At 51.6% G+C, this 24,264-nt stretch overlaps 2 protein-coding genes across 5 annotated transcripts in view; one reads left to right on the top strand and one right to left on the bottom strand.

Annotated features, from left to right (window-relative positions):
* The window catches only part of TMCO4 (transmembrane and coiled-coil domains 4), a 39,025-nt gene extending 23,741 nt beyond the window's left edge, over window positions 1–15,284 (top strand). For 2 of the 3 annotated variants that reach the window (XM_039703134.1, XM_039703133.1), the window contains 2 exons: window positions 1,017–1,134; window positions 14,098–15,284. In XM_039703134.1, the coding sequence (XP_039559068.1) occupies window positions 1,017–1,134; window positions 14,098–14,424 (445 nt within the window). In that variant the 3' untranslated portion in view covers window positions 14,425–15,284. Of the gene's footprint in view, window positions 1–1,016; window positions 1,135–4,823; window positions 7,200–14,097 lie in introns of those variants that run through there. The other variant, XM_039703135.1, reaches the window with a different exon arrangement.
* Window positions 503–20,621, bottom strand: HTR6 (5-hydroxytryptamine receptor 6). Of its 2 annotated transcripts, XR_005626871.1 has the most exons (4): window positions 19,867–20,621; window positions 18,192–18,350; window positions 15,683–17,931; window positions 503–539 (listed from the first exon to the last, which is right to left on the bottom strand). XR_005626871.1 is itself a non-coding variant. In XM_039703137.1 (3 exons), the coding sequence occupies exons 1-3, from the start codon at window positions 20,587–20,589 to the stop codon at window positions 17,539–17,541; spliced, it is 1,275 nt and encodes a 424-aa protein (XP_039559071.1). In that variant the 5' UTR covers window positions 20,590–20,621; the 3' UTR covers window positions 15,419–17,538. The 2 variants fall into 2 exon arrangements, 1 of the variants encoding a protein (XP_039559071.1); XM_039703137.1 differs by lacking the exon at window positions 503–539 and having other exon boundaries at window positions 15,419–17,931.
* Between the last annotated feature and the right edge of the window lie 3,643 nt (window positions 20,622–24,264).

Raw genomic sequence — 24,264 nt, forward strand, 5'->3', positions numbered from 1 at the left:
ATCTCACTTAAACAGCAGAGCTGCAAATTCCCAGTGGGAAACCTCACCCAAATCAGTTGGATTGGCTCAGCTTTTGAAAGAACCCACACCTGAGCAGTGTGAATGTGTTGTAAAGGTTTTGCAGGGCTCTGCGTAGACTTACAACTCCTCCTGTGGATTATTTGGAGTAGCCAGGAATGGGCACCTTTGCCAGGAGCTTTTCACCTGCTGCCATCACAGAGCACCAATCTCACTCATGCACTTAAATCTGCTCTGTAGAGTACAGTGGCATTTCAGTACCCAGATTTTATGCTGTTGCTCACTTCAGAAGAGTTTTGTATTTCCTCTCCTCACGCTACAATCTACCCTGAAACTGTCACAGTGACTTATGGCACTGCTTTAGAGTGGGAACAAACCCTTCCTAGTTCTGTCACTGAAGCCATGTATTTCTACATTACCTATAAATCAGGAGCACTCCCAGGAGCTTCCCAGTCAATATTTATGTCACAACATCAGTGTTGTAGGTCTCGTCACTTTTACAGCTTTATGGCCTGGAGAACCTATCAGTACATTAAAAAGATGAAGTACGTCAATGTGCAAACCCTGAGCAAACACAGAAATAAACAGAAGGGTCAGATTTTTTAACTCACTGCAGGTAAAGAGACAACAGCCATGGATCAGGATTCAGTTCATACTTACACCCCTGTGTCCCAGGAACCTTCTCTGAATCCAGCAAGCATTCCTGGTGTGATTGCTTCATCACACAGACCTGCAGCTGGTCTTGGTCCAGACATCACTGTGCTTCCCAGCACATCCACTCTCCTTGTGGTCTGAGTAGTAACACATTGGGAGTGTTTCAGGTCAGGTTGGACAGGGCTTGGAGCAACCTGGTCTAGTGGAAGGTGCCCCTGCCCATGGTAGGGGGTGGAACAGGATAAGCTTTAAGGTCCCTTCCAGCTCAAACTGTTCTGGAATTCTTTGATTCCACATGGCATTGGCTGGGCAACAAGATTATTCCCACTCTTCTCTGCTTCCAGGGGGGACTGGCTGCTGAGCTTTGTTTACAGAACCTCCTCTGTCCAGCTCAACGTCGCAGGCCTCCAGCCAGTTGACCTGGATGACAGGAGGATGGTGAACATGGACCTTTCCTCTGTGGTAAGTTCTCTTATTCTCATTTTTTCTCCATCATGCTTTGTCTACAGCACTGTAATGCCACACTGACTGTTCTGGGGGAGCTGGGGACTGAAGAGAGCCCCTCTAGGTGCATCCCTCTTTCCTGTCTTTGAGAGAACTCTTATCCACACTTCCCTCTGGATTTTGTTGGCCTGGCTAGCACTCAACACTGAGCAAAACAATGAGAATCCATCTCTCCTGTTGGATATGTTTGGGGTTTTTTGGTTCTGACATATCTCATAGTGGAGATAGAAAATGCTGTCACTCCTCAAGTAAGGCCTTGCTGTCAGAGAATCATGGAATGGTTTGGGTTGGAAAGAGCTGAGTCCCAAGCCCTGTGAGTGTGGATCCCAGGGAGGTGGGATCAGCAGCTGGGAAACGTGGATCCCAAACACGCGCCCGCACGGCAGGTGCAGCCCACTATCTTATCTTGGTGGAGCCTTCCACACTGCTCAGGTTCAGCCAGGGACAGGCTCCTGGCCCTTGTACCTTGGTCCCCAGGGCTGCAGGAGCCGGAACTGGTTTGGAATTACAGAAGCTCTGTGATAGCAATGATTGGTTTGCCAGGTCCTGCTGCCTTTTTGGAGTGTTTGTCTCCAGGAAACAGGGAGAGATTCACTGGTATATCTGGGAAACATTTAGCTTCCTCAAAGCTGTCTGGTGTCATTAGTGATAAGCCACTGTTAGAACATCTGGCAATATATCTAAGCAATATTCAACTCAATTAACTTAAACTCATCACCACGTTGTTGTCTCTCACAGAAGAAGTGAGCTCTTCCACAGAAAACTAGGCAGAGCTTATCTTGTGTATCCATGTTCACAGAAATCTTGGATGTGCCATTGTGTTTTTTCCGTATCTTAATGTTTTAATTTATTGTTTACTCTCTGCAAACTGGAAGATGCCCAGCACAAAGCTCAGGATACTTCCATGGTTGGCTCTTCTTCCCAAGTGTTCCCACAAGCTGGCAGGCACTGTCAGTGTTGCTCTGGAGCTAAAGGCACTTTGAAGAGCTTTTAGATTTTTTGGAGCACCAGCTTGCTGAGCCTATAAATACCCAACTGTTCTCAACTCACTTCATTCATGATAACTGAGCTGTGCACAGCCCTTGGCAGCACATGCAGGGCTTGGTGCTGAGCACAGGGAACAGACACTTGGAGGAACAAAACAGGGCTTCCCAGGGGGAAGGGGTTTAGTGGAGGCTTTTAAACATGGCCCATGCATCGTTGCATCTCTCTGGGTTGTCAGCACTTCCACACTCCCACACCCATTTTCTCACCATCCCAGAGCTGCCAGTACTCATTTGCTCTCTGACATTTGTAGCTGGCATGAAAATGGCCCAAGATGCCAAGTGGTGGCACAGGGGTGACGTTTCCTGTCAGTCAGTCCATGTCACCCCTCTCTTTCTGAGTTCTCTTCAGAGACCCTCCTTCTCATGACCCTCTGCCTCCTGAAGCATGAAACCCCCTGGAGCCCTGCACACTTTATCCTGCCTGGATCACAGCAGCTCCTCCACTCCCCTCAGAGGAGCAGGATTTACATTTCAGCTGAATGAATAAGGTTTGCAGAGCTGCTCTCTGCTCATCTCCCAGGGCTGTGTGTCTGCATCCTGGCTGCCTGCTGCCAGCAGTCAGTCCCAGTGCTGCTCTCCTTCAGAAGGAATTGACACTTCCTTCATCTCACTGCAAAGCTTTGGGGAGGAAAAATGTATGTTAAGTAGGTGTCATTGCCTTGATCCATTTTCCAGACCATGGGAAGGAATACAGTGCATTCTGGTGAACATTTTAGAAATAAAAGGAGCAAGAATGGGGAAGGAAATATCCGGGAGCAATATTTTTTAAAGTGGCAGGAAAGCAAAGATGGATTTTGCTGTGAGTACAGTGCAGTAGCATAACAGAAAGAAAAAAAAAACCCCAAAGTGATATTTAGAGATAAATAGAGATACAGGTATTTTCTTTCTGGAGACCAGCTCCACCCCTGCAGTTGCCCTTGTTGGAGGTCCCTGTGGGTGTCCTGCCAGGAGAAGGAAAGCTGTGATAGAAGAATAAAGTATAGCTGATACAAAGGTGCTCAGCATGAAAATATTATGAAGGCACCATCAGTATTTTTGGCATCTCCTGGTCCATCCATAATGAAAACTGGTCTGTATCCAAACAGCTTGGTTCTTTTGCTGTGGTAGCACTAGAATCCTCAAAAGAGTGGAGGATTAGGAGCCCTCAGTATAAACAGCAATTCACCTCCAAGGCCTCTGTCTCATGTCTCTTTTGATTAGTGTGGTTTTATCTGACTGTCAGTAAAAAAGCAGAGAGAAAAATGTCCTCCCACTCAGCAAATGCAGTTATAAAATCCTTCCTCGTGGTTACAAAGGGACTGATTTATTCTGTGGATTTATTTGACAGTACCTGTTAGAGACCAAGGAAGCTGTGGAGCTGCAGGGGATTATCCTGATTGCTGTTTATTCCCAGGGGAGTTTGTTCAGTGCAGTCTGAATTAATATTTGAATATTGCAGAACTGCTCAAGGAGCACCTTCAGGAGGCTCAGGAGTCAGCAACAAGTCAGGAATGGACAGTTTCACAGCAGCAGCAGATAGGGATGAACTTGCAGGTTTAGAGGCAGTGAGAATGCATGGCTGGGAGTCCAGGGGAGAGCAGGGATGGATCTTAGAATCATGGAAATTGTGAGCAGGGAAAGGCTCTCAATAGACCATTGAGGCCAGTTGTTCCCCCAGCACTGCCAAGGCCACCACTAACCCATGTCCCCTGGCTTGGAGTGCACATGGCTTTTAAATCCCTCTGAGAAAGGGAGTTCCATCCTTGCCCTGTGCCAGGGCTGAACAGCCCTTTCCATGGAGAAATCTCCCCTAATATCCAATCTAAATGTCCTCTGGCACAGACTGAGGCCGTTTCCACTTGTCACCTGGGAGAAGAGACCAACTCCCCACCTGGATCCACCCTCCTGTCAGCTCTCAGAAAAGGGACCAAAATTCCCATTATGAGGGAAGACAGATTCAAGGCAGTCAGGTACATCATAAGCAGATGGAAAGTCTGCACTTTGTGAAATCCATTGATTTGGCACTTCTGTGAGTCAGGCTTTTTTTCTCCAAACACATTAAATTGTGGTTTTACCCACTGTATTCCCAAGACTTGCAGCAAAGAATTAATTGTGGTTACAAAATGTGGATTAATTAAAAACCCTGGGGAGTTGGAAAGGCAATAAAAGGTTGCCAGTGTTCATTGCTCCTTTGTTTCACTTCTTCCCAGTGAGCAGTGCCACCTCCCCAAGGGCAGGATCAGAGGAACAGGAGCTTGGAGCAGAGCTCAGCTTCAGGCAGCTGCCTGGAGGAGCTGGGAGCTGGAGCTTCAGGGCAACATGCAGGGCCTTGTGGAAACAATTCCATCTGTCTGTTAGGCTGTGAGGTCACAGGGATGGCTTCCACACCCCTGGAATCATCAGTGGTTTCATCTTCTGTGCTCCTCGTTGCTGTTGATTTGGGAGCTCCAAGAATCCCACATTAAATACATATTCAATATGGTTTTCCCCTTGGGACACAAGCAGAGGGTTCTGGCAGTGTCACTGTGTTAGAACAGAGGAAGAAACTGAAAAAGCTTTTCCAAAAGAGTGCAAAGGAGGCCATTAATAACTTGCAGTTTGTTTTTGCTTTGTGGCTCACAGACCTCAAAGGCCGGTGTCCCTCCTCACTGCTCGAGCTGGATGTGCTTTGTGGGAGCCTGGGGATGCTCAGCTGCTTCTAAAGGCAGAGAGAGCCACTTTATAGGACTCATATTTCATAAGGCTGGTGCCCAAATTCCCACAACTGGAACAAGCAGAGAGCCACAATTTCCTGCAGATCCACAGGAGGGATTTTCCCATTCCCCATGGTGCCTGGAACACGTGTGTATCCTTCCACAGGGGATTCCCACGTTATCTGTGGGGTGTGTAGAGTGCTCATAGCCCCCAGCTACCCTGGGCAGGGCTGAATTCCTGGCACTGCAGCTTCTCCTTCAGAAGAGCTGAAGGAACCAATGCCACGTTTGAGTGACTCACAGGTGGTCTGTATTTCCATCAAACACAGTCCAGCAGAGGAAATTCACTGTTCCTTTGCAGAGCCAGCAAGTTGGGATGCCAGCACATCTTTCTCCCGTGGAACATAACAACTGACATCACAAATCCCCTTTGACAGATTTTCTATTCCCCCTCAGAGCACTTTGCATGTGGAAATGGGACAATTCCTGCAAGTGCAAGCACTGCACCCCTATTCTTTCCTGGTTTGCAGCAGGCAGGTCTGTAGCTGTTGACTTTGCAGGCAGCTTTCCCCATCCCAGCCCTTCTTGGAGCAAAGCAGTGGGAGTTTTCCCAAAGTACTGTTCAGCTGGATTCTTCAGGAATGGCCGCACAGAGCCCAGGCAGGTGAATTAAGGATAAAAAAAATCAGCTTTTAATTTCCTGTCTTCTGCTGGAACATGAACACTGATTCTGTATTATTTCTCTGCTCCCTTTGAGCTCCCATTCTGACCTTCTCAGCTAACATGGAAACAAAATCCCAGTGCAACAGCCAATTAGAAGTGTTAATCAGGGGGAAGGCTGACTTTGCTGACACCTTGTGCACATCATGTGTTTGAGATGCTGCAATTAGAGCAGCTGAATTATTGATAGGAGCTGAATGTCACTGAAATACCACGAAGGTGTCACTGCCCTGGTGACACTGGGGGAAGGGGAGGGCTTAAACCTACTGCAGATCCCCATGAGGTGGATTTATAGCATATCACGTTGCTGAGGAGAGACATGGCACTGCTCCACAGCTCTCGGAATTTTCCAAATGCCCAAGACTTCTTGCCCAGACACATTATTGCCATCAGCTCGTGAGGGATGAGTCAGAACAGGTCATTGTCCCCAAAATCAGCAAAAATCCCTTTAGTTAATCTCAGGTGACCTTGTTTTGTGGGGTTGGGCTGAGAACCTGGTTTGAAATCAGCAGAGATGGTAATGTTTGAGCTGCCAGATCTTGTGTATTCCTGGAACAGGATGGGGAGAGAAGGGTGACAATCCCTTTGGGTGTCACAGGAGTCACCCTCTGCCTCAGGCTGGTCCTGATGCATCCCTGTGGTTATGCACACCAAACCTCATCTCAGTGTTCTTGTGAGGAATCCTGAAGATTTTTCCATAATCCTGGTGTGATCAATATGTCCAGTGACCAATATGTCCAATATGAGCCATTTTGGGTCACTAGTGGCCTGCTGTGGTTTCTAGTGGCAGACACCTGGATCCCCTAAGCTCTTTCTATGAACACTCCCATTCAGTGTATCAATCCAGTCTTTATTTTTGGGATCTCTTGTCCTCCATGGCCCAAGACATTATGTCCAAATTACTTCTCAGTGATAATTATATGCACAGTTTATACTGGGTCTTTTAAAACACTCCTTAAACCATTAAATTTAAATATTTTCACTTGGATTAGCACCAAAAAATGATTATTTAAGTGTAGCTACCTTATAAATGAGTGGCAGTTGTTGGGGAGAGCATCAACAAAAAACAGTCAACAGCAGCTCCACAAACAGTTGAAAAACAAATGGAAGAGCTGTTTCCTTCAGGGGGTGGCTTGGAGTGCATTACTGGCAACAGAGGGACATTTGTGAAGGCACATTTCTCTTGAAACTCTTTCAAGGAGTCCTTTACTAATTCAGAGTATTAATTCCCAATTTTGTGCTGTCTGTTGTCACTAATGTACAGCTGCTCTCAATTTGTCCCTTAGATCTCCAGAATTTGATTCCTCCATTTGCTTCCTAGATTTTCTTGTTATATTCTGTATTTTACTCTTCTCCATCTTCCTCTTGGAATTGCTGAAGGTAAATTGAGAATAAAGCTGGCAGAGATTTTCAGCAATGGATGAATCCAGCAAAAGCCAGTGATTACTCAGAATTTTCAACATTGATCACAAAATATATCAAAGTTTGATGGAAAAAACTCTTGGAAAAAACTCTTGCCTTGATGTAGAATTGCTTGCGGGTGTCTGAAGGGAACATCCCTCAATTACCACCCTAGAAGTGACAATGACTGGATCAATCTGTTGTGGCTGAAAGATGATTGCAGACTCTTGCCTTGGTGTAGAATTGCCTGCGGGTGTCTGAGGGGAACATCCCTCAATTACTACCCTAGAAGTGACAATGACTGGATCAATCTGTTGTGGCTGAAAGATGATTGCAGGGAAAAATTACAGTCTGGCTAAAAAAAATATCACTGCAGTGAAAGGAGAACTTTTACCAGTCAAGTGAGTTTTGAAATGAGAAGAAAAATAAGAATTGAATGCCTTATTCTGTCCACAAGGACTGTGATTGTGCAAAGGGATGCTGTGAAAGCAAAGCCTCTGAGCCTCAGCAGAATAAGTCTTTATTCCCTCAATTTGGCAGAGCAGAAATAGAAACATTAAAGAGGAATAACGCAAATGGCATTGTCAAGATTTCCAAAATAAATTCAGCTCTATCAATTTTTCCTCAAATACATATTTATTGGTTTCTCAAAGACTGCTGGTGCCCAGGATGCACTACTTCTGCAGGTGCCAAATTCAATTGGTGAATTGAATAAATTTTTTAATAAATCCATTTAAATTGTAACTTCTGAATTATTGGATGTATTCACTGTCCTCACTTTGACATTGTTTCCTGAGGATCCAAACAGAAGAATTTTATTCCTATTCCAACTACATTCAGCACAGCCTGTGTCAAGGTATATTGAATGTTTTCTGTTTCCTGATGTGCAATCTGCTCTGTCCCTGGATTTTCCAGCTCCTCTGCCCAGGCAGCATCAGGACTTTGCCATGAGGAACTGTGGGAAAACCCAGGCCATTTTCTGCCAGGCTGAGAGGGGATTGTTCAGCCTGGAGAGGAGAAGGCTCCAGGGAGAGCTCAGAGCCCCTTCCAGTGCCTAAAGGGGCTCCAGGAGAGCTGGAGAGGGACTGGGGACAAGGCATGGAGGAACAGGACACAGGGAATGGCTTCCCACTGCCAGAGGGCAGGGCTGGATGGGATATTGGGAAGAAGTTCCTGGCTGTGAGTGTGGGGAGGCCCTGGCACAGGGTGCCCAGAGCAGCTGTGGCTGCCCCTGGATCCCTGGCAGTGCCCAAGGTCAGGCTGGACAGGGCTGGAGCAGCCTGGGACAGTGAAAGGTGTCCCTGTCCATGGCAGGGGTGGAATTGGAGGATCTTCAAGGTCCCTTGCAGCCCAAGCCACTCTGGGCTTGTGTGGATGCCCTCTGCCATGCAGGATGTAGCCAGTCAGAATGAAGGCTTTCACTGACATGTGGGAATATCTGTGACCAGAGAAGCTTGGCAGAGCTGACTGGATTTTGAGGGATAGCCCTGCAATCCATCAGCCTGTGCCACCATTTGGGCTGTGTGGGTTCTGAGGCAGCATCCAGAGCTGAGGAGTTCTTTAAAGCTGCAGGGACATTTCAGCTTCTTCCCTTCTGCACTGACAGCTCCAGACCTGGCAGTTCAGTTCAGAGCAGGGCTGAGCTCCAGTGCTTCTCCTGGACATCACATTCACTGTAGCTTTGGGAAAGGGAGAGTGAAAAATAGCAATACCCAGAGGGGCTGAGCTGGCTCTGCTGCTTGGTTTCACTCTCTGTGTGACAACCAGGGAGGTGAGGGCTCCTGGGAGCTGTGATTGTCCACTGAGCTCCAGAACCTTCAGCTCACTCCAGGACCCCTTCATCCCCCATGAAATACCACTTGCTATGAAAACAGACAGTATTAGCCAAAAGGGAATCCTGAAGGATCCCCTCCAAGGTTGTTGCTGCTCCTGCTGAGATAACCAAGCTCTGCAGAGGTGTTTGAATTTGAGGGGATCTTTTGCTGTGGAATAAAGTTGTTCTGTGGACTTGATGGGCTTAAAACACATCAAAGCAGTGAAATTCTCAGGTGTATGAGTGACCTGTGTATTCCCCACCACACTGCTTGCCTCCACAGTGATTCCCTGAGAATCCATGGGGGGGTTGTTGAGGGGGAGCAGGAGGAAGGCCCAGCTGAGCTGCCCTGTCCTTCCCCTGCCCACAGGGAGCAGAGGGGCAAGGGCCACTCAGCTGAGCTCTGACAGTTCCATAGCCCTGCAGAGCATTTGGAGCCATGTGCACTCCTGTGTTGGCTGCTTGGGATAGGTGGAGGAGCTTTTATTGAAGGACACTGGACAGGATCTGAAGGTTCTTGGCTCTGGGGTGAGCAATGCAGTGTTATCTTGCTGTACCGAGCTTGTCCCTGTGATGTCATTGCTGTGACATCAGTGTTGTGATAGCCATGTTGTGACTGAGTCCTGCCTGTGCCTGAGTCAGTGGAGAGCCAGGATTGTGGGAAATGTCTCCTTCCTCCTTGCCCTTCCTTGCCCTTCCCTTGGCAGCAGCTGCTCCAGGACACGCCGAGTTCCTGGCAGTCAAACCGGAGAGAAGCCAGGATTGTTAATCCTCTGTATCCAACAGAAACACTGCCCTGGCAGTTTAATTGCCATAACTGATTGTTCTCAGGGACTTTTTTGATATGAGGAACTGTGGGAAAACCCAGGCCATTTTCTGCCAGGCTGAGAGGGGATTGTTCAGCCTGGAGAGGAGAAGGCTCCAGGGAGAGCTCAGAGCCCCTTCCAGTGCCTAAAGGGGCTCCAGGAGAGCTGGAGAGGGACTGGGGACAAGGCATGGAGGAACAGGACACAGGGAATGGCTTCCCACTGCCAGAGGGCAGGGATGGATGGGATGCTGGGGAGGGATTCCTTCCTGTGAGGGTGGGGAGGCCCTGGCACAGGGTGCTCAGAGCAGCTGTGGCTGCCCCTGGATCCCTGGAAGTGTCCAAGGCCAGGCTGGATGGGCTTGGAGCAGCCTGGAACAGTGAAAGGTGTCCCTGTCCATGGCAGGGGTGGAATTGGAGGATCTTCAAGGTCCCTTGCAGCCCAAGCCACTCTGGGCTTGTGTGGATGCCCTCTGCCATGCAGGATGTAGCCAGTCAGAATGAAGGCTTTCACTGACCTGTGGGAATATCTGTGACCAGAGAAGCTTGGCAGAGCTGACTGGATTTTGAGGGATAGCCCTGCAATCCATCAGCCTGTGCCACCATTTGGGCTGTGTGGGTTCTGAGGCAGCATCCAGAGCTGAGGAGTTCTTTAAAGCTGCAGGGACATTTCAGCTTCTTCCCTTCTGCACTGACAGCTCCAGACCTGGCAGTTCAGTTCAGAGCAGGGCTGAGCTCCAGTGCTTCTCCTGGACATCACATTCACTGTAGCTTTGGGAAAGGGAGAGTGAAAAATAGCAATACCCAGAGGGGCTGAGCTGGCTCTGCTGCTTGGTTTCACTCTCTGTGTGACAACCAGGGAGGTGAGGGCTCCTGGGAGCTGTGGTTGTCAACTGAGCTCCAGAACCTTCAGCTCACTCCAGAAACTCCTTCATTCCCCATAAAATACCACTTGCTATGAAAACAGACAGTATTAGCCAAAAGGGAATCCTGAAGGATCCCCTCCAAGGTTGTTGCTGCTCCTGCTGAGATAACCAAGCTCTGCAGAGGTGTTTGAATTTGAGGGGATCTTTTGCTGTGGAATAAAGTTGTTCTGTGGACTTGATGGGCTTAAAACACATCAAAGCAGTGAAATTCTCAGGTGTATGAGTGACCTGTGTATTCCCCACCACACTGCTTGCCTCCACAGTGATTCCCTGAGAATCCATGGGGGGGTTGTTGAGGGGGAGCAGGAGGAAGGCCCAGCTGAGCTGCCCTGTCCTTCCCCTGCCCACAGGGAGCAGAGGGGCAAGGGCCACTCAGCTGAGCTCTGACAGTTCCATAGCCCTGCAGAGCATTTGGAGCCATGTGCACTCCTGTGTTGGCTGCTTGGGATAGGTGGAGGAGCTTTTATTGAAGGACACTGGACAGGATCTGAAGGTTCTTGGCTCTGGGGTGAGCAATGCAGTGTTATCTTGCTGTACCGAGCTTGTCCCTGTGATGTCATTGCTGTGACATCAGTGTTGTGATAGCCATGTTGTGACTGAGTCCTGCCTGTGCCTGAGTCAGTGGAGAGCCAGGATTGTGGGAAATGTCTCCTTCCTCCTTGCCCTTCCTTGCCCTTCCCTTGGCAGCAGCTGCTCCAGGACACGCCGAGTTCCTGGCAGTCAAACCGGAGAGAAGCCAGGATTGTTAATCCTCTGTATCCAACAGAAACACTGCCCTGGCAGTTTAATTGCCATAACTGATTGTTCTCAGGGACTTTTTTGATACTTTTTGGTGAATTTGCACCTGAAAAGCTTTCCAAACATGCTGAGCTGACCGGCTGATGGATCTTCCTGGGCAAAGCCATCAGCTTTGTCCTGTGGAGATCCCCAGCGTGGCACTGGAGTCCTGCAGCAGCAGTGCCAGAGGCACCTGGCTCGTGGCTCCCAGTGAGTCAAAGCAACCATAAAGTCAAATGGTTGACTGGGATCAGTCAACCAAATGTATCTGAGGAAGGTCACCTAAACAATCCCAATAAATCCACCCCACTGCTTTCCATACAACAAGCAAAAATATGTTTGCTCTGGTGCCAAGCACACTTCCGTTTGTCCTAAATTTCCCCTGCACTTTGTTCCGACAAATATAAAAATAATTCTTTATTTGCCTTTTAAGTTTTTATTGACAATGTTGTAGGTGTTCCCCTCCCATCTCCAGCACCACCTGCCCAGCAGAGGAATTCAGGCTTTCAGACTGAAGAAGAAAACAGGCTTTAGTCAGCTGGAATTGCTGGGTTTTCCCACCAGGATGGCTTTAAAGAGGCAATACAGTTTGTTTGCTGTTCTTTTCCTGGTGGCTCAGTGCAGCAGAGAAGCATCCTCCCTCCTCTTACCCTCCCAGGGGTTGCTCTGGTCCAGCTTTATGGAATCCTCTCCTCTGCTATCCTACAGACAGGAGTGAGTTTCCTTGGAAGGGACTGAACAGAGCTGCAAGAGGGACAGACTCTCACGAGGTCTCAGTTTTCTTTCAGCTGCATGAGCTCCTCAGAATGGCTCATACCCAGCTTCTCTCAGGGATCATGGTGCTCAGAGAAGAGGAATTCCCTGTTGTTTTAGTGGAAGCTGCTGGATACTGAGGAGTAATGAAATCAGTCCTTAGGGTGGCAGAGGAAATTTGTTGTCTCTGACTAATGACTCAGTAACAACAGGCTGATCATTCCCAAGGCAGGGCAGGCAGATGGTGTGACTGGAGAGGTTCTGAATGCAGCAAACCAAGAGCCTTCAGCCCCTGCTCCCAGTAACCCAATTCCTTCCTGTCTCTGCCCACTTTGCCCAAGGCCATGCTCATTCCTTCCTCCAGCCCCCCTGGCTGAGAAGTAAAAGGGTTGTACTTTTCCAGAGGACAATGTCCACAGCTCCCAGCCCTTCCATGGTTAATTATTTTAATTAACTAATCTGTTCAAAACATCCAGAGCCCATTGAGCCATCTGGACGGATTCAAGTCACATATTTGTATTCCTGATGTGCTGATTAAATCCTTCCGTTTGCTCCAAGCCCTCAGTGCAGCCAAATGTGCCCCTCCAAAGCTGCTTCACACAAACACCTCAGGGGGTTGGATTTAGGGGAAAAGGCTGTCTTCAGCTTTGGGAGAGGTGTGCTGGGATCCCTGGTGCTGGCACAGCCATGAATCCCACAGTGGTTTGGGTTGGGAGACACCTTAAAGCCCACCCAGTGCCACATCCTGCCATGGCAGGGACACCTTCCACTATCCCAGGTTGCTCCAAGCCCTGTCCAACCTGCCCTTGGACACTGCCAGGGCAGCTGAAGGATTGCTCTGGCACCAGGCAGGAGCAAGCAGGAGATGAGCAGAGGGCCCAGGGCTGGGGTCTTTACAGAGCTCTGTGAAAAGCTCTTACCATCATCATCCCTTCCTGGGGGTGTCACCCCTGTGTCTGAGAAGCAGGAATCCTGGGACTGAGGTTATGGCTATTCTCTGCCATGGAAATTCCCTAATTACTAGCAAGGTCTGGGAAAACAAAAGGCCAAGACTGCTCTCTGGCTGGGTCAGGAAGTTTTAAACTGCTAAAAGTTGGATTTACCAGAGAGGCTGAAGTATCTGGAGATGCTGTTGGTAAGTCAAGAGCTTGGGACACCTGGAATGGGGAAGGAATTTCAGCCTCTCCAGCCACGTGGCTTTAGCATCAAGAATAGTCACTTGCAGAGGAGATTTCCTCTCCTCCTGTGCCCTGATTGGAAGGAAAGTTTCCAACATCCATCTCAGAAAGGGTTATCTTGTCGTGGAATTCATTTTACAATTAAACTGTCTGGGTTTTTACACATACTGTTGACCTTTATTTGGTATGTGAACCCATAACTCCTGGGCTCCCAGTTTTATACAGGGCGGGATAGATCAGTGCAGCTTCCAGCTGAGCATCTCATCTTGGGAGCTGTGTAAGGTTTAATGACTCTGTCTTAATTTAAATAAGATAATCTTGGCTTTTACAAGGGAGCTGAGGCACCTGGAGGACACCTTTAGCAAGAGCAGGCAACTGAACTAAGAGAACTCTCCTGCCTGGGTGTATCTCCCCATGGCAGAGCTCCTCCTTTACCCTCCTGGCACCCAGGATTTGGGGGCTGGAACTCAGCCAGGCTTTTAAACCTCTCAGAGGAAAAAGTCATCCAGCACCAGAGTGCCCTAAGCACTGCAGCCACTTCAGGCTGGTCGATGGACACCTGCACTAACCCAGGGGTGGAAATATGCAAAAAACATGTGAATGTGGCACTTCAGGACATGGGCTAGTGGTGGCCTTGACATGATGGACTTGATGACCATAAACATCTTTTCCAACCTTAACAATTCCATGATTCTGTGACTTTTTCCCAACCTCATTCTTTCCATCTGTCAGAGCCAAACCCAAGTCTCTCGGTGGTGGTGGCTGAAGGGATGAAGGGCTGAGCTGGATTCCTGTGGCTTTGCCCCTCACAGGATTCTTGTTCCCTGCAGGTGAATGGCCACCTGGACTACATGAAGCAGATGGACACGATCCTAAAAGCCGTGGGCATTAAAACCAAGGAATGCCAGCTGGAAGAGAAGGGCAGCCTTTTTTCCCCTCAAGCCAAGAAATCCCAGCAGGCAGCTGGCAGCGAGGCTCGGGGACAGGAAAACACCAGGAAGGAGGAGGACGAGGCTGGGAGTGAGGCTCTCCCAGCCAGCTGTGCTCACCGACAAAATTCCTCCAGCTCTGCCCTGGGAGAAGCCTCACCACCCTGCCCAGAGTGCTCACACAGCACAGACAGCACGGACCAGGCAGTGGGGAAGGGAGCAAATTAGGGCAGAGCTGCTCAGCCAGCACACAAACCGCTGTCAGCACATCCGTGGCACTGGGATTCCCAGAGGATGGAGCTGGCGGAGCTGCAGCTGCAGTTTCCAGCCCCTCCGGAGAAGAACGTGGCATTGGCGTGGCACTGGATCAAAGCGCTTGGAGCCGCCGCCCACGGCACCTCCCCGAGGCGGGGAGGGCTGATTCCTGCCCGAGGCTGCACTGCTCCTCGGGAATCCGAGACAGATCCCGTCCAAATCCCTGCAGGAAGCAGCTGCACCCTCGGCACCGTGTCCCTGCTGCGACTGGGGGAAGCAGGTGGCTCTGAGGGGATTTTAAGCATTTCACAGAGAGGGGTTCATCACTAGGAAATTAAAACCATTTTTCCACTGGAGATGAGTTTGGTTTGAGGATCTCAGGTGTGTTCCAGGCTCTACCTGCCCCACTCTGGACGGATCTGGATCTGCTCTCCAGCTCTGCTGACCAGGAGGGTAAAAGCTCGGGCTGCCAGGGTTTCTTCCCCCACCTGCTGCAGGTTTGCTGCCAGGGCTCGGGCACTTTCCCATCTCCAAGATGGTTTCCCTGTGTCCAGGTTGAGGTTGGTGGGTGTTTGACGTCCTATTCCTGTTAGAAACATGTTTGGGACCCTGGGAGAAAGCAGCAGGAAAACCAAGGGGGTTTTGGATGGTTTATGAAAATTCCTCCCAAGTTCTCCAAGCCAGCAACCCACTGAGACTTTCCTTTTGTGTCCCACACATGTCTCCAGCCTTAAAAGCTCCATCCAGACATATTTTTAATTGGCTTAGAACAAAGCCAATACTTGGCACAGAATAAACATGGATCTGTTTGATTTCTACCTCCTTCCATAAAAGTGTGTTGGCTCCACTGTCTTCATCCCCAGTCTCAGAGCAGAGGAAAGGACCCAGCTCTACATCCCCTGCCAGCACAGCTCCAGAGCCTTGTGGGAACGATCCACATCTTCCATAAAAGCCCCTTTTCTGGCCAGTTTTGCTGCTGAGCCCAGGCAAGTGCACCAGTCAGGAGTGTGGCAGGAGGGTAATCCCCTCTGGGGTTTTATGCTTTGCCACAAGGGAGTGTTCAAACTCTCCCACCTCCATCTGGGGGGTCCTGTTGACTTATGAGAGGGAAAATACTGAGGGAAAATACCTTCCCAATTTTGTTCACACAGGGTTCTCCCCCTCCTCCTCCCCACTGAGCCAACAGCCATGTTAATCCCCCCTCCCATTCCCAGCTTCCTGCAAACCTTACCTGCAGATCATTCCTCATGGAGTCAGACACAGCTGGCTTTGGGGGTGATGCTGTGACCCAGCAAAGCACCGTGGTTTGGATGCAGTGCCTGGCAATTGCTCTCCCTAAATCCAGCATCCCAGGGGCTCAGAGCTGCCCAGCTCTGACCTGGAGGGGTGCCTCACTGCAGAGACCACAGGGACTGACTGTGGGATCCCACAGGGATGGGGCTGTTCAGCCAGCTGCTGGTGGTGCCATTGGCTGCAGGGTTGGGATGGGATTCCTCTGCTCATCCAAGGGTTTGTCCACAAGCAAACACCTACTTACACAGAACTGCCTGCATGAGACAGGAAGGAATTATTGCTTTTGAACATCTGGCTTGAAGAGGTGACTCTCCCTCTCTCTCTGTCCATCTCCAGAGGCTGATTTGATACCTAACAAACTTCCAGACTCCACAGTATCTTTTTCTGCTCCTTTTTAACCTGGGTTGTTGTCCAAACTTGTATTTATACAAAGCCATTGGGGGAAGATGCACATCTTGATTTGGGTGCTCAACACCAGCCCCAAGCTCCATCTGCAGCAAAATGCACTGAACAGTTTGAGGTTTGAGCCTGTGCTCAGCCCTCAGTGTGTCCCACTCACCCATCCCTGGCTCCCAAGGGATTTGTGGCAAAGAAATGCTGGCTTGGTCATACAAACTCCTGTTCAGTTCTGGAAGAGCTGTGGGCAATGTGGAAAGAAAACTGAAAGTGGCCTGGTGTGTGGCTGCTTCTGGCAGCATGCTGTATCCAGGGGATGCTCTGTGTCCATTTGGGTATCAGGGAGTTCCAGGAAAACAGTCTTGGAATTAGGCAGAAGGCTTGGAGTGAAGGATCCAGGGAGGGCACAGCAGCCAACTGCCAGCCCAAAGGCACTTGAGAAAGACTTTACTAAAATAATTTATTTTATTGATTTTTTTGAAGTGCCCACTTGTCACATTTACTCAGTGTTCCCTCTGCTTATGGCTCTGGGAAGGGGGCTGGCATTGTCATTTAAAATACAATTTTCCTTTAGATTCTTAGCTGAAGTGTATTTTCTAACTGCATCATCGAGGACATGATGAATTGTCGGAGGGAAGCGAGATGGGATGTGCAGGAGTGGGAAGCTGTGGGATGGAGCCTGTGGGAGGAGCTGATCCCATTACTACTGTGAGACACGCGTGGAGCCACCGTGAGTCGCACCCCACACCCCCACTGAACATCCAAAAATCAGTGTTGGACACTCTGCACCAAATTCAGCCCCCGCAGTGCAGCTCTACATGACAAGGCACGGCGGTGCTGCTGAGCTGGAGTGCACTGTGACAGGAACCTGAGACAGACACGACTCCAGGGAGGAGATCCAGCCCCAGCTCCAGGAAGATGTGATGTTCCGTGGGCTGAAGCAGCCCCAAACCTCAGTGTTCCTGCTGAAGCAGCTCTAAACCTCTTGCCCATGAGCCACAGGATGTTTTTCCACCACTCCCCTCAGTGCACTTGGAGAAGATCTGCTGAGCTCTGTGTGTGCAAAGCCAAGCCTTGGCTTGAGGTTAGTGAGACACAGAGTCTGGAATCCGAGGTTCAGACTCACCAGAGATGGGAAGGCCGGAGGAAGGGTTAGGGGACGGTGGTGGTGGTGAGCACAGGAGGGATGAAAGAGAGAGAGACAAAGCTGGTTAATTCAGCAGCAACACCTGGCTCTGCACGGTTTGATCCTCCTTGTGGTAGCGCCCGGGGCCACCATCCCTTCCATGAGCTGCACTGTGTGCTGGAACAGGGAGCCGGGGAGATGGCTTGTGGCAAATCAGCTCCCAGAGGGTTTGTGAGGGGATCCTTCTGTCACAGCGAGCTATGTGCGCCCGCTCAGGCCACGGGCGTGCCGAGCTGCAGCTCCGTGTCCGGGGGCTCGGCGTCCCAAAGGCTGCCGGAGCGGGCGCCGGGGCCCCGCGGCGCCGGGAGCAGCCTGGGCTCACTGCCCGGTGCCCCGGAGTCGATGGAGTCGGTCTCAGCCTGCAGGGTCAGGACGTTCTTGAGGGAGGTGGCAGCGCGGGGCCCGCTGTTGGAATTCCTCATGGACAGGGAGATGGCGCTGGGCCGGGGCTCCGCCGAGCGCCGGCAGCAGGGCAGGAATTTGCCCATGGCCCTCTTGAAGTCCCTCATGAAGAGCGGGTAGATGATGGGGTTCATGGTGCTGTTACAGTAGCCCAGCCAAGTGAGCACATCGAAGAATCCGGCCGGGACACAGTCACAAACTGCCTGGGGGGACACAGCAGGCATCAGCAGCCTCCCACCGCAGCCCCAACCCAGAGGGGTTTCTCGGGCACACCAACATTCCCCTTTCAGAGGAAACCTTCCAATCCCTTTTGAAGGGTTTTTCCCTTGCTGTTGCTCCCTGGGGAATTGCAACCTTGGCCGCAGAGGTCTAGCAAGACCTTCTGGTGCCTCCAATTGAACCCAGCTGGATTCCAAAGGGAAAACTTCTGGAAACCCGACACAAAGCTCCCACAGGCTCTTACCTGAGCTACATTGGTGACGAAGAAGGGCAGCCAGGCCACAAAGAACATGCCCAGGAGGATGCCCAGGGTCAGGCTGGCCTTCAGAGCCTTCTTGCTGTGCTTGTTGGTGAACCTCCTGCTCTCGCTGCTGGCCAGGGGCTGGCTCGGGGTGCGTGGGACCTGTGGCCAGAGACAGGGAGTGGTGGGCAACTCTCCCTGGCAGCAGCACTGGCCTCTGCCCAAGAAAAGTGGCATTTGGTGCTCCAGATCCTGCAAAAACCCTGCCAGGAATTCCTTTCTCCGAGGGGCAGGAGCTGGGCACACACTGCTGAAGCACAAATTAGGAAGGGGAAGCAATAGCAACCCTCAACACTGAGGGTATGATTTTATTTACTGTAAAATAGTGTGTTTGTCATTAGGCTGCTCTTTAGAGAAAAACCCAGCTCAGTCCATGTGAGGATAAAGCCTGTCCTAAACAGGCAGCTCCAGCTGCTGATTACAGCAGCAAACTAATTATGGTTTTAAAATGAGGACATGAAACATGTCAGCCTCCAAACACCATAACCCAGCCCTCCATCCCCTCCTGCAATCTAAAATTAAGTGATTATCTCAGCCCTCCCCTGTAATTAAATGATGCCCTGTTGCAACTCAGCTTCCGGCCCAAAAAGAGAACAAAAAGTCTCTAAAATTAGATAAAGGTGAAAAAGGTTAAAAAATGAATCTGAGGGGTGCCAGCAAGGGAACCTTTTTCCTCAGCCAATCTGGGTCTTCAAGGAACCTTTTGGGCCTCAGCTGAATGACAGGGGGATGGGTGCTGCTCTTGCATGGCACAGCAAAGCCCTGAAACATCCCCTGACTCTGTGGAGTCCAAAACTTGGCATCCTTTGAGAAAATAAATACTTTATCATATTGTGTGTTTATTCTTTAATTGTCCTTTTCATTTGACCGTCTGGTGCAGCTTATCACGTGTGGGAGAGCTGGCCAGAGTCCTGGCTCTGCTTTTGGAGAGAATAAACTCAATCAAAGTATTTAAAGGCAATTAAGTTTGCCTTTTCCCTGTAGGATATGAGGTCAATAAAGCCTATTACAGGGAATTAAAGCTGTTAGATTTAGTGGCAATTACCTTCTCCTGGAGAAATACAAACAAGTGCAGCCACGTTTTTGTTATAAAACCCACACACTCCGGTTCCACCGGCGAGCACACGAGGAGGGGTTTGGCAGCTCCTGTTATAGAGCAGGTAACAAAAATAGAAGCTTCTGTTCAAAATAAGGTGCTCTTGGGAATCTGGCATTTGCTATTAGTTAAAATCCTTCTCCCCCATATGTCTCACACCCACCACGGCCAAGATTTATGAGTGGAAAGTCAGATAAGATTAAACCCCTCGGGGATGACGCCAGCCAAGAGAGGGGGGAAACTGCATTTATTTTGCACTGCTGAGCATTTTTGCCTGAATCTTATTTATTTCTCTGCTTCTGCTCACGCTGTTTCTGTGCTCATGAGCAGCTTCAGAGCTCTCCATTGCTGGGACGAGGCATGGGGCACCTCAGAGGATGTCAAGGAGGTGGATGTTGCCCAAAATCTCCCTCCCTGCAGTTGTCAAAGCTGGCTCCAACCCTGAGGCCATCCAGGAAGCAGAAAAGCCCAGGCACCCAAACTGTGGGATCTGCCAGAGCAACGTCCCTGTGGGCACCTTACCTGTGGCGTGGCCTCGTCGGTGGTGGCCACGTTGGAGGCCAGGGAGGCCACCTGCACGGCCTGCTTGCGCGCCGCCAGCAGGATGCGGCAGTAGGTGAAGGAGATGGCGGCGGACGGCAGGAAGAAGGTGAGGCAGGAGGCCACCAGGGCGTAGGGCAGACTGACCAGCAGCCGGCACTGGTCCTCGTCCCCGCGGCCGGTGACGTTCAGGGGCCGCACCTGGAACTCCAGCTCGTGCCACCCCATCTTGATGGGCAGGAAGGAGGCCAGCGCGGCCAAGCTCCAGGTGGCCAGGATGAGCGCCAGCGCCCTGCAGGACGTCATGCGCAGCTTGTAGCGGAGCGGGGACGTGATGAGCAGGTACCGGTCCAGGCTGATGACGCACAGGTTGAGGATGGAGGCGCTGCAGCACATGACGTCGAAGGAGGCCCAGAGGGAGCAGAAGTCCCACCGCAGCACCCAGCGGCCGTAGAGCTGGTTGAGCATGGCCGGGGGCATCACCACCAGCCCCACCATCAGGTCCGACATGAAGAGGGACACCAGGAAGTAGTTGGAGGTGTTGCGGAGGGAGCGCTGCGTGACGATGAGTAGGATGAGGAGGAAGTTTCCTGCTGTGGTCAGCAAGATGATGAAGCAGAGGAAGGCGGCCACCCAGCTGCTGCCCATGAGCAGGGAGTGCTCCCCCAGCACGCTGGCATTGGGGGCCCCCAGGTCCCCCTCCATGAGGAGCCGGGGGCAGGGCTGGCCCTGGGCTGGGGACCTTCTCCAGCGTGGCCTGTGCTATGTGATCATCACTGGGGCAGGGGAAGGAGGATCATCTCTCTGCACTCTGTGTCTGTCCTCCCTTCTCCTCTCCTCTCTCCCTCTCTTTCCCCACTGTCTCTCTTCACTGGCACTCAGGGCAGGATGACATTCCCAGGAGCCGATCAGCAGGACCAAGGTTCCCTCCCCATTACTCACAGCAGTTCCTGTAAATCCCCCTGCTCTGGGATGCCTCTGGATGCTGCTTCTGGATGCTGGCGATGAGCTGGAAGGCAGGGTTCCCAAGATACCAGGGATGGCAGGATGCTCTGGATACCCTGATGCTCTGGATGCACTGGACCAAAGGATAATACAATGCCGAGATGCTCTGGATGCTCTGCACTTCAGATGCTGGGGATGCTCTGCATCCCAGGATATTCCAGATGCCAGGGCTGCTCTGTACCCAGGATACCCTGGACGCTGGGGATGCTCTGGACTCCAGGATGCTCCAAATGCTGGGGATGCTCCAGCCCCCCGAGGCTCAGCTGTCGCTCCCCAGCTGAGCTGGGCTCCCTGCAGAGCTCTGTCCCCGGGGTCCCAGAGCTCCTCCGCTGCTGCAGCTGCTGCAGCCGGAGCCGTCAGGAGCGGCACAGCAGCCTCAAGCGAGGACCGGGATGCTCGCAGCCAAGCCCGCCCGGGAGGAGGAAGATCCGCAGGGTGGAAGGGATCTCTCCCGCGGCGGAGGAGCGTCCAGCCCACAGGGAGGTGTGGGAGTGGGTGTGTGCAGGTGCCAGCCCGACCTTCACCTGCTGCTGTGGATGCACACAAAGGATGCAGAAATGCCGATCGAGGAGGTGGGGCTGGGGGGGAGAGGAGGAGATGAAATGAAGCGCTAATGAAAACAGGGAGCTGGGCTAAACTCCACAAAGTGGCAGCCAGAGAGTTCCCGTTTCTGCCTTAAAGAGACAGCCCCGTGCTCTGCCATCCCTGCCATCCGTGCCAGCGCTGGAGCCCTGGCTGGAGGCACCTGGGTCAGCAGCTCAGTGGCCAAACCCAGCCGGCAGCTCCGAGTTCAGGCTCCATCCTCCACACTGGGTGATAAAAAGCAAAATTTTGCAAAGTCTAATAAAAAATCAGCTGCACACAACAGCCCTCAGGCAGCAGCCAGAGGACTCGCTGGCAGATCTTCCAGCAATCTGCAGCCAGGGATGGAGGAGCAGAGACAAGGGAGCGCCTGGCCCCTCTGCTCCTGTGTTATTTGGACTGGCTCAGGGCAGCACAGCTCCCTGCCTGAGGGGCAATCCTGGGTGGCCCCACAGCAACCTGCCCTTTAGCAAGTGGGAGGCAACCTGTGAGAGGAGCCAGCTCAGAAAGCCCTTCTGAGTCTCTGTGTGCTGCTGGGCCCTCCACACTGCCACCTCCACACTCAGGGCAAATACCTCAGGGGGCTGGGCAGGGACTGCTTGGGGTTTTTTAATTACCCAAAGGTGGGGTTTTCCCAAGAAATGGCTGTGATTTCTGCTGGGGGAGACTGGGACTGAGGACAGTGGCTCCAGCACAGACCAGAGCTGAGGGTGTGCTCCTGGCACCCACCCTGTGCTCCCAGGGCCAGGCCCTGCAGCTGCTGCCCATTCCTCCCCAAATTCCCACTAAAGCTTTCCTTAACACGCCTCCCTGGGCAGTTGTGCTGCAGATGTGTGGGTGAGAGCCAGCTGTGAGCACCACACTCCAGCCACCCACCCTGGGGCAGAAATCAGCCTCTCTACCACGTCCTGATCTTCCAGTCACCTTTCCAACAAATTTGTTGTGCTTTTCCCAGTGCCTGAATGGGCATTCCAGGCCTGGAAACCATCTGTGAGCAAGGCACGGGGAGGTGGAAGGCAGGGCCCCAAACAATGACACACGGTTATCCCCCAGGGTCTCTGTGTCCAGCTGCCACTGGGAAACAGCTGCTGCCACCTGTGTGCCAGGACAGGCTTTGCCCTCCCTCTGCTGCCCCAGGACCCTCTCCTTGGATGCTCCCAGCCAAACCTCCCCAGCCACCTCAGTGTCACAGTGTGCTGGCAGCAGTCCCAGGGCAGCAGCACGTGAGGCTCTGATTGCAGCAGGAGGTTTCCTTAGAAAAGTCTTTGCCCCAGGAAACCCTCATCTCCCATCTGTGCTGGGAGCAGAGAGAAACCCCACCCCGAGCCCACCCTGAGCAGGATGAGTGAAGGAGCAGCACAGACTTCTCCCAGCTGGATGCACAGTGAGGAAGTGGTGCCACAGTGCAAAGCCAGCCTTGCTTCTCAGCCCTGCTGCACACCAGGAACATCCCAGATTGTCTCCAGAGCTTTTGCTTCTGAGGAGGAGATTGGGTCAGAATCATGGAGTCATGGAATGGTTTGGGTGTGGAGGGGCCTCAAAGCTCATTCCATTCCACCCTCCTTCCACTACCCCAGGGTGCTCCAAGCCTCACCCAGCCTGGCCTTGGGCACTGCCAGGGATTCAGAAGCAGCCACAGCTGCTCTGGGCAGCCTCTTCCCAACATCCACAGCACATCCTCCACACATGGGAGGTTTGTACACTTGGTTTGGATGTGTTTGCTGGGGCAGTGAATCTGAACTGATTGAAACAAAATGTGTTTTTAAAAAAAACCTGCCTTAAAATAAAAACCAAATCCTACCATTGTCCCTGCAAAAGCATCTCTGTGCTGGCAGCTGTCCTGGCCTGTCTGTGCTCTCTCCCTGTGCTGCATTTCTGGACACATCTGCAGGGATCATGGACTCCAGGACCAGCTCTGCTCTCCAGTACCACTAGCAGGGAAAGCAAAACCAGGTTGTCAACAGCCACCCAAGTGTCAACGTGGCAAAAAAAAAAAAAAAAAGGCTGAGACAGGCAGAGTCAAACTGGGAGCTGAGACACTTCAGTGAGAACATCCAGGCAGTCCAGGGCTGAACACAGAAATGTCCCATTGTGCAGTGTTCTCTCAAGATGTCTTTCCAGGCTGTAACTGGGATTTGAATTTGGGCAGAGCCAGGCTAATTACCTCGATTTATGGTTTCATCTGCACACCAGCCCTCACTGCCTGCCTCTGCTGGAGCTCAGCTTGAGTGGAATGGAGGTGGAGAGATCCTGCTCCAAACACCTTGAAATGCAGCTCCTGGAGTTTCCAGGAACAGCCCCCTGCTGAATCCAGCTTGTTTCCACTGTACACCAGTAAAAGGCCCCGTGATGGTGCTCAGTGACCACCACAGGTTTCTCCACCTTTGCCTGGCTCCCTTCCTTGCGAAGACACTTCACAGCCTAAAAACATTACAGTAACACACAGAGCACCTCTAGCCCTGCCAGGCGCTCCCTGGTCAGCTCAGCCCCTCTGCTGTGGCAATTCCTGCCTAATGCAAACCCTCTCCCACTTCCCAAAGCACAGACCTGCTCTCCCAGCCTGTGCAGAGTCCCCAGAGCCTCATGGAGCGGGGCAATGAGACCTGGCCTCAAGAAGGGGTGATAAGGGCTGGCCTCAATAAGGCACAGTGAGAGCAGAGCTCAGTGAGGGGACAGTGAGAGCTGAGCTCGGTGAGGGGACAGGGAGAGCTGAGCTCAGTGAGGGGACAGTGAGAGCTGAGCTCAGTGAGGGGACAGGGAGAGCTGAGCTCAGTGAGGGACAGTGAGAGCTGA

The sequence above is a fragment of the Passer montanus genome, unplaced genomic scaffold (genome assembly GCF_014805655.1).
Source record: "Passer montanus isolate IOZ18808 unplaced genomic scaffold, ASM1480565v1 scaffold160, whole genome shotgun sequence".
NCBI classification, from domain to species: Eukaryota; Metazoa; Chordata; class Aves; order Passeriformes; family Passeridae; genus Passer; species Passer montanus.